General features: G+C 35.0%; 1 protein-coding gene across 3 annotated transcripts in view; it reads left to right on the top strand.

Annotated features, from left to right (window-relative positions):
* The window catches only part of SLC6A6 (solute carrier family 6 member 6), a 56089-nt gene that overhangs the window by 28477 nt on the left and 13733 nt on the right, over nucleotides 1-13879 (top strand). For all 3 annotated transcript variants that reach the window (XM_039364799.1, XM_039364798.1, XM_039364797.1), the window contains 6 exons: nucleotides 146-380; nucleotides 3346-3478; nucleotides 5480-5614; nucleotides 6922-7025; nucleotides 7135-7259; nucleotides 10952-11064. In XM_039364799.1, the coding sequence (XP_039220733.1) occupies nucleotides 146-380; nucleotides 3346-3478; nucleotides 5480-5614; nucleotides 6922-7025; nucleotides 7135-7259; nucleotides 10952-11064 (845 nt within the window). The remainder of the gene's footprint in view (nucleotides 1-145; nucleotides 381-3345; nucleotides 3479-5479; nucleotides 5615-6921; nucleotides 7026-7134; nucleotides 7260-10951; nucleotides 11065-13879) is intronic.

Genomic DNA, 13879 nt, shown 5'->3' with positions numbered 1-13879 from the left:
TCCACTTCCTTAAACAATGTAAAAATTGAAGACTATTGCCTTAATACTTCAGGCATATGATAGGAGCTAAACTAGCAAGGGTGAAAAATGTTTATTTGGTGATATGAATTGTTTCATACATTTTCTTTCTTTTTTTAAAAAACAGGAATAGGTTATGCTTCCGTAGTGATTGTGACTCTCTTGAATGTATACTATATCGTCATCCTGGCTTGGGGATTGTACTATCTATTCCAGTCATTTTCTCACACTCTGCCATGGGCTCATTGTCAGCAAGAATGGAATACGGAAAACTGTGTGGAAGACACCCTCAGGAAGAACAAAACACTGTGGCTGTCGCTCAATGTCACTGAATTCACATCTCCTGTCACAGAGTTTTGGGAGTAAGCAAGTTTACTTGTTATTGTTTACAGCAAAGAGGCACAGATTACAAATTGCAAGAGACACAAATATATTAGGAAGCATGTGGTATTACTTAATCTTGTATGGGTGCACTATTTAGACATTACTAATTCATAGGTGAAGCAGTGATGGATAGCATTGGTAGTAAAGCATGTTGGAAGATATCATTCAACAACATTTGGAGGTTAACACATCTAATATCCAGGATAGTGTTTTTTTTCCCCTGAAGCCAGGTAGAATCTAAAACAACTCCTTTTCTATTTCAGTGTCCATACATGCATAGCATTTATGTTTAAAAAGCCTAAAGATAAATATTTTTTTCTATTTTCTATATCATACATGAATGTGTGAAGAAATTCAGTAAAATAAAGGTGAAGTCTGCATAGTTAGTGTTCCTTTCTAAGCCTCCTGTATTATAATAGAACAGAATGAAAAATAGAACAGACTAGACTTTATTATAGTCGTAGACCAACAATGAAAAGACTACCATAATACATTAGATAATCCTTAAACATCATGGCCCATAATAGGGCAGAGTTTACATAAAACGTAGGCATGCTGAGGGACCCAGAGTTGTCTTTTGTGGTCTACTGGATTATGTAAGCAAAGTAAGTCAGAATGCCTGGGGAATTTAGAGAGGAGATGGGACATCAGTTTTCCAGATAAGTGGCCAATTTGCATTTTGTGAACTAGTTGGGACAAGCTGCATAATCAATTGACCATCTACATCTAGAATCTTTTTCCTCAAAATTAAGTTCCCTTACTCTAACCCCAATGGGAAAGAACAGTTCAAGAAAAGCCATTGGCGAGTAATTTCCTGGAAATGACTTTTGTCCATGTGGAATCAAAACTATCTTCTGTAATTAAAGGGAGTGAATCCAGCTGGCATATTTAATAATTTCAGCCAAAAAGTAAAGATACTAAAATAAAGGCCAGATTCAATTCTAATGATGGCTGTTTCTTGCCAAAGCACCATATTTGGAGTATAGTGAGGAATCTGGAAAATATTTCTCAAACATTTGACTGGACTTGCCCTCTCATTTATATGGCCCAAATTAGTTTTAGTTATCAGCTTTGGGTTTTACGTGTAGGAAGCTAATTCAAGGCTACTTTTTGCATGTCACCTTTTGTTGTGCTAAGCCTTTGTTTATTTGAAACCAGGATGATCATTAGAAGCAACAGTGTTTTCAGGAGAAAGTTAAAACCAGCAGGGTGGCAAGCCAAGTTTTGTAATACAAGTCCAGTCCCATGTGCTACCCAGAGTTGCTTCCCAAACCCATCCTGGTATGAAAAATGTTGTGGGGGCCACTGGTGTAATTCACAATATACCCACTTTGAACCCATGGGTGGTATTTCATCTAAAGGACCACTAGATGGCAGCAAAAACAAAGTTGGACTAGAACTCCCAGTCTCCTGATTTCTAGACTGGTTCCTTAACCACTGGACAATCACAGTGAATCAGTCTAGAAATTAGGAGACTGGGAGTTCTAGTCCAACTTTGTTTTTGCTGTCATCTAGTGGTCCTCTAGATGAAATACCATCCATGGGCTTAAAGTGGGTATATTGTGAATTACACCAGTGGCCCCCACAACATTTTTCATACCAGGATGGGTTTGGGAAAAACGATTTTTACATGGACTGGCAGAGATGGATGGAGGATGGTTTCACATACTATCTATATCCCATGAATGTGCAGATGAAACCACGCTTGCTTGCTCAACCCAGTTCCTAACAGGCTGTGGTGCAAAACTGGTCCATGGATTCTGGGGTTGGGGACACCTGAATTACACTATTGATGACCAGGATAGACATGAATTACAGAAAATCATTGATTTGTTCTGTTATAATAATAAGAGTTAACAAAATACTTTACCTTTTGCATCAATTGAAATCTTCAGTAAAACTATAACTAACAGTAAAACTGAAACTATATAATGAATGCATACTTATCAATTAATCTGCATATTTGTACTCTTTTTAAAGCTACAATTAATTTATATAATTAATTTACATTGAAGAATAATTGTCCCCTTACAGATATGTAAAGTCTTCTCTTATTTGTTATTAACTCACTTGAAGTTTGTACATACAGGAGATAATAGTTCCATTTTATTAATAACATAATACTGGATGTTGTTGATGTTTGTATAGTAGAATTTAGGTGAGTTAGATTTATTGAAAAACTCACTTTTACATGCTAAGTGATGTAAATCATTGTAGCATTGATTATGCATCAGAGGCATAATAATTATAGTTTAGTATAACTAATGGCTTTTGCAAATTTCATGCTTGTTTGAGCATGAGTCATAAGGGATAAGCAAATGGGGCTTCATTTGTATAGATTCCTCTTGGGACTATATCATGTGATTATGTGCTTTAGTTTCTTAGTTATTCATTCTACCATTTCTGGTTATAAGCGTAGTATTGAAAAGATAAGAATGAGAAGAATATTGGTAAACTAAAGCTTGCACTGTTCACATGGTCAATCCAGGTTTTAAGAATTTCATAATTAAAATTTATGGATTTATTAAATATTGTGAGTTCATCACATTAGACATCCATCTAATAAACCAAAAGAAAACTAAGAAAAATCTGATCTTGAAAGCAGCCCTAATTTTTTTTAAAAAAAAATGTATTTGTATTTTTTTTCTCTTCAGAGCAATTTTTGCACAAAACCAGTTTAAGATAATTACTTCAGGGTTAATTAGAGTTGTAACTCAAGGACTACTTGTATATAAAGTTCATATATCCTAGAGAAGAGTGGTATTAAAAACTACAAATGTATATTAAGATGCAGTTGGGTATAAAAATACAATTTATAGCGAGAACAGAAGAGATCAATGCCAACACCATTACCACAATATTTGTCTTATCAAAGTCCAGCTTTTGAGCAAAACCAATGTTTGGTGATATATCTGTTGTCTTTTGTTTCTTTTAATCCTCCAGGCGGAATGTTCTGAAGTTGTCTTCAGGAATTGATGAACCTGGTGTTATCAAATGGGACCTGGCTCTTTGTCTTTTCCTTGTCTGGGTGATTTGTTTCTTTTGCATTTGGAAAGGTGTGAAGTCAACCGGGAAAGTAAGTTCCTGCTGCATTTCTGACAGGCGATAATGATTTTTTAAAAGAAAGATTAGCTTTGCTTAATTAAAGGCTTGACATGGTGTTTTCTTTAAGTAACGGATTCATGTAACTCTAAAACATCATCATCTTGAAAGAATTCTAATATAGCACTAAAGAGTGAATTTTGAGCCAAACATTTTAGCTGCTAAGCAGTATGTTCAGAAACTAATTTTAAACCTGAAGCAAATTTGGAATCTAAAATTCCCAACTTGTTGTCTAAGCAAGGGCTATGGTTCAACTATTTGAAACCTTTCAAGCATATTTCTAGTTTATTGCAGAGATTGGGAATGCAGCTTCTTATAGAAGCTCATAACTTTTAAAGTGCTTTCTAGAAGTCTTAACTTTTAATTCCCCCCATTCCTTTTAACATTTATTAATCAAATTTGTATAGCCACCTATCTCACAAAAAGCAACTCTGTTTTTATTCTAAAAGGCCATCTTTTATAATCGTGTATTAAAAGGATAATTGTACTTTTGCAAGAGAAAACATTACCAGATGGTAATTAGTTAATAGCTAGGTCTCTTTTTATCTTAAAAATATGCAAAAGAATGAAGTACAAAAATCTAGTTAAATTACCCAAAAATGCCTTAATATGCTGTCTTAATTTAAGCAGGGATCCCAGCATTTCATACAAATACTTGCTGAAAATATTTATCTTATGTTTATCTCAGTAATCTTTTGTGTTTAAATGGATTAGCTTGGCAATAGAATTGACTAATACAATGATTTTTTTTCTTGAATATAAGCCTCAATTCATCTTACTTCATGGTAGATACGTATAGAATTAGATTTCTGATGTCCAAAAATATAACAAAGGTGAAAGAAATGTGATTATCATTAAATATCTATGGAGAATCTCAGTCGTCCAGTTCATAATTGTCTCAAATGATAGCTGGACTGTTTTTTCCTTGAGAAAGAAGAAGACATTTTGCTTCTCATCTGAGAAACTTCATTGGTTACCATGACTACCATTAACCACCCTATCTATAGACTATGGTGATTTATCTAACTATGTATTAACAATGGGGAGGAATAATAAAATAAAATTTATTCATATGTTTATTAATTTTTTATGTGTACATTTCCCCTATAAGGTGGCTCTGAATTTTAATACTATTAAAAAATAAGATTAAGTGAAAGTTTTCTTTAAAAAATCGGGATGAACTTTTTGTATGATGATGCTTACAAATTAAATTCCTATTTTGAAACAGAAAACAATGAAATTATATAAGCATGTTGTACTTAGAGGTCAAACTGTCTGCAGGCTTGTTAGGTGCAGCAGGTATTGGTATCTGTTAATCTCATGAGGTTTATTTATGAGGCAGGGAGACAAACCTCAAGAGCTTTTATCTGGCTAAACCAGTTCCATGAAACAGAAGTATATTAAACTGAATAGCACAACTGTAATTACCAAATGGCATAATATGACCTTATTAAAAGAATAAAGGAAATTTGCTTTAAAAAGCCAATTTGAAATTAACTTCAAATTATATGGGTTAATGAAGATTTCCAAAGCCAGGCTTATACTTAATATTTTGCACTCTCTAGTCAGGAAGACACAAAGATGCCAACTGGTGGGATTCTTCTTAGGTGGTTAGTTACCTGTGGCTTTATGTCAAAACATTCTCAATGAATGATGCCATTGAAAGAGTTTCCTAAAAATCTACATATAATTGACTGCCACATCTCAGTTCTGATTTTGATTATGTGCCATCAAATTATAGTTGACTCCCCCCCCCCAAAAAAACCCTGGTCATTCAGCTCTTCCAATAGTAATTGTTTTAGCTGTCCTACTGTATCTGAGTCAGTAGTGAATTCTTATTTGTTGTGGTTTATTTGAACCTTCAGACCTGTATAACAACACCAACAATAATATACAACAACTATAAACTTAAATTTCATATTTATACAAATAAAAGAGTTTTTTCTATTTTTGCTATTTTACCTTTTATTACCAGGTTGTATACATAACAGCAACATTTCCATTCATCATGCTTTTTGTACTCTTAATCCGTGGTGTCACTTTACCTGGAGCTGCAGAGGGCATCAAATTTTATCTTTACCCTAACATCACTCGTCTGTCCGATCCAATGGTGAGTTGCTAAAAATAGGAGATACTGCTAATTTCTTCCCTATACTCTGGAACAAAATGTAAGGAGGGCAATGGGTTCATTCTGAAGATTTACTGATTACTTAACCAATCTATACTTAACTGAAATTTTCTATTATGGTTCAGTTTTCCATTTTATTTGTCAAAAAAAAAACCTATTATTAATATGTTAATGTATTTTCCATGTGTGTATATCTTTTTGTATCAAAAGGATTCTGAGGCTTGTAGACTCTATCCAAATATAGCATCTCAGCTTTTTTGTTGGTATTAGGCTGTGGACAAGGTAAGGGAAATAATTTGCTTCAGTCTTTAGTTAAATTCATGGAGCAGCAGAATGAACGTAAGAAGCACTTGTGAGTATTTGCAACTGTCCACTTAGAGGGATGTTCTCTGGGAGGGGTAGGTAAAGACCATATTATAACTACAGTGGGAAAATTTTTAAAAAAATGGCCCACTTGTTCTTTCTTATAAATGCTTGGAAAACAGTTTTTTTCCCCCCTAATGTACAGGAATCTAGATTGATTGTTTTTGTTTTACTATGTATGAACCTTTTCAACTCCTTACAGATTGCATGTTAAAAATGTGTTATAGGCAAGCCAGCTAGATTTCCTAAATCTAGGGAAATGCAAACCTGTCTATTCAAAAGAGAGAGAAAATGAAAGTATGAAGCAAGCAGAATCAAATTTAAGGATCCAAAGCAGCCTAAATGTTACAAGGCAAATGGAAATGCCATTGAGTACTGTCCATCTCTAGTGCTTTTGCAGCGTACTGAAGTTACGTAAGAACCACAAGGGTTCCTAAAAAAGCTGCTGCCTCTCTCTCCCTTTTAAAGGCTTGGGGCAATTCTGTATCAGTTTTGAATATCTGATTCTACATGGCTGCAGTAAGAAAAAACATCAAGGTTGGGAGAAATATAATCCTTTTAAAAGTATGGAGTCCATGAAATGCTAACCCGTTTTCAAATTTTGTTTTTTATAAATGTTCTATTTCTGTTTTGTTCTTTGCTCTTGTCTGCAAATGTGGGACTTTTTATTTATGTATATAAACTTATGCTCTTCTTTAAACTCTTTCCGCTTTGAGTTCATTTTCACACAATAATGTTGTAATATGCCACCGATCAACTTTGGTCAATGCAGTATGGTTATGTTGTTAGCAACTGCTGGTCTTATTGAATCAATACTTTGATGATAATGTTATTTTCAAAAGAAAAAAAGATTATGGGTTGCCTAATAGCTAGTACTAATACCAAACACCATCTTCTGAGCTTGTTGTTTTTCATGTTTTCCTTAGGTCTGGATAGATGCTGGCACACAGATCTTCTTCTCCTATGCAATCTGCTTAGGTGCAATGACTTCCTTGGGGAGCTACAATAAATACAAATACAACTGTTACAGGCAAGTTTCCTACCAAAGGGGATTAGTCTGTTAGCTAATTGATGTGTAAGGAACCATGGGTTCAAATTTTTCTTTAATTAATTTCCTCCATGACATATGTGTGACATAGGGACTGTTTGCTGCTGGGATGCCTGAACAGTGGTACCAGTTTTGTGTCTGGCTTCGCAATTTTTTCCGTCCTGGGCTTCATGGCACAAGAGCAAGGGGTGGACATTGCTGATGTAGCAGAGTCAGGTACGATGGTATTGGTGGCAGTGATGGTGGGCACTGCCATCCAGTGTGTGAGCAAAGTTCGACAAGCTAAATCATCCCAAAACTCAAAGGAGAAAAAGATTAAAAATAAAAGGTATTTCAACAAACAAAGTAATGATTTATTTCAGTGAGCAATACAGTTGGAAATGCACTTTTTAAAAATGTGCTGAAATATAATACGGGCTTTGAACGCTCAGGACTAAATCAGAATTACAGGAAATGTCAATACTGTATCAAGAGTTGACCCTTTGGGGTTTACTCTGCCTTAGCTTCAATGAATTCTCTAATAGGCATCAGTCTACAATCTTCATGGACTCACCATTTTATTCAAAACTACGCTAGAAAATCTGAGTTGTGGCTTTTGGAAGTGCAGCTTATATATTTTTACACAAAACATTGATGGAATTGATGAAGTTTGTAACAAAGTGGCTCAAAATACGAGTGGGAGGGAAACAATAATCTTCCCTGTCACACCTCACCTGGACTTCCAGTATGTGAAGTTAGATTAGCCAGTCCGTCTTCCCCAGTTACAGTACTGTATCTATGTGTCTAAGGCAATGTGCCATGCATATTTCCAGATGTGGAAGTCATACAGAGATTTTTTTCTTTTGATTTGTGTTTGTAAAATATTTTAAAGCTAAGCCTTTTGTTTTCGGAAAGGATAGGTCCCTGCTTATTTCTTTTGAACAAAGCATGCAAATTTTTTTGGACTTCCCTAGTGCACTTGCACAGTTGACATTAAGACATGCTGGACCAGATGCTCAGTTTATTACAAGTCTATACAATCTACTGAAATCTATAGTGCTAAGACTCACTGACAGCAATTCAGGCACATGAGTAACTGGTAAAAAGTGACTTTCAGAATTGGAGAGATTTTTATTGACCGTCATGGTTACTGCCCAAGTTATGTATTTTATTTATCTGCCTGTTACAGATTTGCAAGAGTCTTAATTGCTTAAAAAGGTATAAATGTGAATCAGCCATTTAAAGGCTGCATCTAATATCTAACATAATGTACAGCTAAACTGCCAGGAAAAAAGTTTCCGGGGCAAGTACTGTGTGGAAAGCAACTCCATACTATGTTGTGTAACAAATTGGTTTATCTTCCTGTGCCATGTCATTGGTAAAGGAATGGCAGTAAGAATTGTATACTTAATTCAAATTTGTATTTCTGCTGTAATTATATATATTTCTTAGGGCTCTTCGTGTTTTGAAAACGGTGCGGGCCTAGCACAGCACTTCTCTGCTCTGTCTTAAAGCTGCCTGACCTTTCTCAGGGTTCCTCATGAGAGATGCTGCTCTTGCTGCTGCTTAAAGAAGCCACTCAAGGAGGGTCATGTTTTCTCCCCAAGCTGGCACCAAAGTCAGGCTGCTTTAATGAATAATAAAGAAGTGATGCACACCTCTGATATTCAATCCTGGAAAATGTGGGAGCTTGCTGTGGCTGTTAATGTACTTTAAACTTCAATACAATACAAAGCTAGGTTTACTTAACTCTATTGATTTCAGTTAGTTTACACATTCTTAAGGCAACAGTCCTGTGCAGTCTAACCCGGGACTAAGCCATTCTGGACACAGTAAGACTTAATTCTGAGTAAGCATGCATATAGGATTATGCTATGACTCTGGAATGGCAGCCTTTGTTTCTGAAATTTTGCATGCCTTATTCAACCATCCCACTGAAAATGATTTCTATGAAGAAGGACCAAGGCTATATTGATAACTATATTAAATGAGGCCATTAGTTTCAATGGAACTTAGTGTTACACAGGATTTCAACTAAAACAGCTTAATGAAAGAATACACTCTAGAATAAATAAGTGAATAATAAAATTTAATAACCTTATGTGAGAACTGGGTCATCTTAGTTATGAATCCAGGGTACTGGAACTCTTTGGCTCTAAGATATTTCCACAGATGTATAGATGGAATGTCAAATTTTTAAAAGGATTTTGTCAAACTGCGTATTTATTGGATCACAGAAGAAAATAATGACCATTTGTTTATTTATTTATTTATTTATTTCTGAAATTTATATGCTGCCCAGTCCCAAGGGACTCAGGGTGGCGTACAAAATTAAAACAATAATATGACAATAAAACAATAAAATAAATACATTCATACAGCGTGTCCGATCATATCCCCCCCCCCCGGGGACATCAGCCCCAGGCCTGCCGGAACAGGAGAGTTTTAATGGCTTTCTTAAAGGCCAGCAGGGTGGGAGTAGTTCGAACCTCGGGGGGAAGTTGATTCCACCAGGTCGGAGCTACCACAGAAAAGGCCCTTCCCCGAGGGCCCGCCAGCCGACATTGTCTGGCCAACGGGACCTGAAGGAGGCCCAATCTGTGATCTTTCATCCAGCAAAATATTTATGATTACCTTAACAATGCATAATGCAAGCAGGATTGGGCCCCAAAGTTTCAATCTAAAGAAAGTGAATTGAATCGCTTTCTATTAGAATCAATGGGATAGCTGTAGTTAGTTTAAGGCTTATTCATTTAACTGAGGAAATTGCTGTTAATATATTCTAGGCAGTAAGTTTTTAGCATATTTTTGCAAAATATATATTTTGTTAAACTGAATGGAAAATAGAAGGTGGCAAAAGCATACCTGGTGATGGCCAGGTACTAATTCATAGGGCATAATTTCCAGTTTAAAATATGGAAGAAAAGCAAAAGAACAATAAATAGAAATATCTTAGTCCAATTTAAACAAAAAGCTTGCATGAAAAGTGTTGGTACAGTATTTTCCCATTATGGCCAAAGTATCAGTGTTAAATAAATGCAAGCATATTTCAACTCTTTATTGTACCTGAATTAAAGGGCCCCAATATAAAATGATAATTATCTCACATAACTTTTAGAGAATTGTGGCTGTTTGGGGCTTTTATTGAATAATCCACAAAGAAAGCAATAAAAAATATACTATTGACTTTGCTGTTAATAATCTTACCTGAAGGACAGTTTTTCAGATAGTATTTGTTGCTTTGTATCCTAAGCAAATAATACTCACTGACTATGTTAGATATCTGCAAATGGGTTTATTATTGCTGTATTGAGAGAACTTAACTAATGTCATTTAGCAGACAATTGTAACCAAGGATGGATTCTATTTGGAATATTCTCCCAAGCCATTACTGTCTTCTAATAGAAGCTGTTACATTATTTCCTTTGTTTCTATTTTTAAACACAGTATTTTGTGATATTAATAGAATTCTGGAGTTTTACACAACTTCAGGATCTGGCCTTCTCTGGCGTAAATCCTAGAAACTACTATTAGGGTTTTGTTTGTCCAAGGAAAAGGTTGTGCATGAATAACCCAAGAGAAAATTAAGAGCTGAGGCTTTTTTTTCTCCTTAAAGATCATAGAAATTAGTCATGTAATAATTATATCTCATTTAGTTCATAAGCTCTCTTTGTGAATGAAGCGTGCTGGGTTCTGCTTTTTTTTTTTTTTCCATTTACCTTTTAGATTGGAGCTGTTATAGCTATGCATGCTTCTTTGTCAGATAGAATGAATTCCTTTCTGGAATCTTGAGTTGGGTTTGGGTTTATCTGAATGGAATCGGCCAATTTATGAGGAGTGAGGGGAGGTTTTCGTTCAGAAATGAATTAAGTATTTACTACATTGTCTCCCTTTTCCCCCTTCCTTTCTTTCTCTCTTTATTCCTCTAGGTCCAGGTCTGGCCTTCATTGCGTATCCAAAAGCTGTGTCCATGATGCCACTGCCAACTTTTTGGGCTATTCTTTTCTTTGTTATGCTTCTGTTGCTTGGCCTGGACAGCCAGGTGAGTAAGTGGTAGTAAATGTAATATTTATGGCTTTTAATAGGAAAAACTGTACATAAATATAATTATTATTATATTTTTTTGTTCTGAAGTGTTGATCCAAAGAAGAATCGCTTGTCTTTCTTCCTATTAAGATTAATCAAGAAAAGTGACAATGTTATTCATTTAACTGCCTCTGATCATGAAATTTCAGCATAGGTTTTATAATGGGAATCCTCAAAACCTCTTGAAATGGGAGACACTAGTGGAATTCTGAGCATTTGGGGGGGGTGATTACAAAATGACTATAGGCAGACGCACAAAATGCCTGCTACAAGGCACATCAGTTAATTTCCAAATGCTTACCGGGGGGGGGGGGAGACCAGTTACAAAATACTGGTTTAATATAAAGGTGCCTACTAAGCTCTCTAGTTTTTGCCTCTGCTTAGAGCAAGCATACTGGCATGTCTTTATTTACCTCTTTTAACTCTACTTATTTCTGCCCTTTGTTGGGACAATTGATGCAGCTTCAAAACAAAGTGTTAAAGCTATAAATAATAACATTGGAAATATGATATTGGAAGCTGAAACTTTATTTTACTATTTCCTCCCTCCCTCTCACCCTCTCGTTCATATTAATGCATATAAATATAATTAAAATAATCTAAACTTTAGAAAAAGGCACAGAAGGTGTCAAATCCAACAGGGTGTCACACTGGGGATTCTACCTCCACAACATAGATTTTATTACTGCATATTTTGTAATGTATACCCCTATTTATTTATAAAAAAGATACTTTTATAAAACTATTAAAGGACAGACTAAGCCTGAAAAGTGCCACATACATTGGAATGTACAGACACATACACAGTAATTTCTTCCTCCCCTTCTCCAAGTCTATCAGTCTGTCACAAATGTGCTTATTTCTCATACTCTTGTCACTTCCTTGGTTCATTCCTGCCTTTATGTATTTTGCTTCTTAAAATGTTTAGGTAAATCCAATGGAATAGGAATAAAATTCAGAGTAAAAATGGAGGCGTGCCCAGGTTGCTCTTTCTTCTCGTAGCCATTTAATTCAAAGGCCTTGATTATATGTGAATCCATATGCACTGGATATTTTTGCCTGTCCTCAACAATATGTTTTCTGGGAGACTGACTTCTCAAGGCCTTTTTATGTAACACAAAGAAATCTGTTAATAATCTCCAGACTATTACAAGTCACACAGCTGTCCTAGGATTTTAGAGAGGACATCTTTGAAATAATGGCTTAAGATTTTAAACCAACAAACTCCTAATTGTTATTTGGGAAAATAGTTAAAATGTTGCATTAATCTACTAGCCTGGGGCAGAAACTTTATTGAATTCAAAACCTCTCATATGGTGGAGATTAGAAGAGTTTCCCTTCTGGTTGTTGTTTACTTAATCTCATAATTTGGCAAAGCATTTCATTTGTTCTAAATGGTTCTTGGGGGTTTAATCTTTGAATGCCAGTGAGTGACTTTTAATCACTTCCAAATTGAATGTTCAGACATCCTCAGAGCTGTGGTTCTGCAACCAAGTACTTATGTAAATTAAAGGTTGCCTGGTAATGTTCAGTCATTTCAGTTCAGGCTCACTGTGTCAAATAATTAAAGCTAATTGGAGCACTTAATGTTTTGTTTGCTTTTGGAGCCATGTCAAGCTGGATTTTGGAATGCTACAGCAGCTTAGGAACAAACTGGATACAGTTACATGGCAGGAGAAAAAGAAAAATCAGAATTTCTTAAGGGCTAAAATCCCAGATTTCTAAGGATTATTAAGAAGCCATACAAAGCCAAATGTTGATTGGCTGTAGAAGCAAATATGAAATTAAGGACAATAAGGGAATATGCTCACTGTAATGAAATAATAGACAAAAAATACAAGTTATGGAAGAATGTCAGCTCACAGAAGCATTTTAGAACTGCCTCTATGTGATATTTGCTTACTTTTAAAAATGTAATACTAAACTTCTCTCTGTAAAGTGTGATTTATTATTAAATTACTTACATGAATAGAACATTTACTAAAAAAAGAATCACAAATCTCTGTTGGGTTCTTTTTACTTAGTATACAAAGATGGTTTATTTTTACTAACTGAACCACAAAACAAGACAAAAGCTAAAAGATTACAGATTTTAAAAGGGAAGGGGTTTTCTTTTTTAAAAAAGGGATTGTATAATGCTTGCATGTGTATTTATATCGGGTGAGCATTTTGAGCATCTATATTCCATACTTCTACCTAGTGCTAACTTTTATTTTTCTAATAATGGCTTTTGTTGTTATTGCCCATCTTGCTTTGTTTTTATATTAATATATCATAGCTCTATTTTATTAAACATTAATATAGTTAATTAGAAGAGTAGAACAACTAGAAATATCTTAAGATTTTAATAGGTTTGGATTTACAAAGAGTGTATATATGAAGTGTTTGTACAGCTAGTCATCTATTTATAACCAATTGTTTAGTGACCATTCAAAGTTACAACACTGAAAAAAGTGACTTTTGACCCTTTTTCACACTCTTGACCATTGCAACATCCCCATGGCCATGTGATCAAAATTCAGACATTTGGCAACTGGCATGCATTTATGATGTTTGCAGTGTCCTGGGGTCATATGATCACCTTTTACAAACTTCTGACAAGCAAAGTCAGTTTGGAAGCCAGATTCACTTAACAACTGCAGTGATTCACTTAACAACTGTGGCAAGAAAGGTCATAAAATGGGGGCAAAACTCATTTAACAGCTGTCTTGTTTAGCAATGGAAATTTTAGGCTCAATTGTGTTTGTAAGTAGCCCTAAAATTTTCCCTTA

This window comes from Crotalus tigris, unplaced genomic scaffold (genome assembly GCF_016545835.1).
Source record: "Crotalus tigris isolate CLP2741 ecotype Arizona unplaced genomic scaffold, ASM1654583v1 scf7180000019856.1557650, whole genome shotgun sequence".
Taxonomy (NCBI): Eukaryota; Metazoa; Chordata; class Lepidosauria; order Squamata; family Viperidae; genus Crotalus; species Crotalus tigris.
Note: the sequence above shows the minus strand (reverse complement) of the source record. Positions and strands in the feature narration are given on the sequence as shown.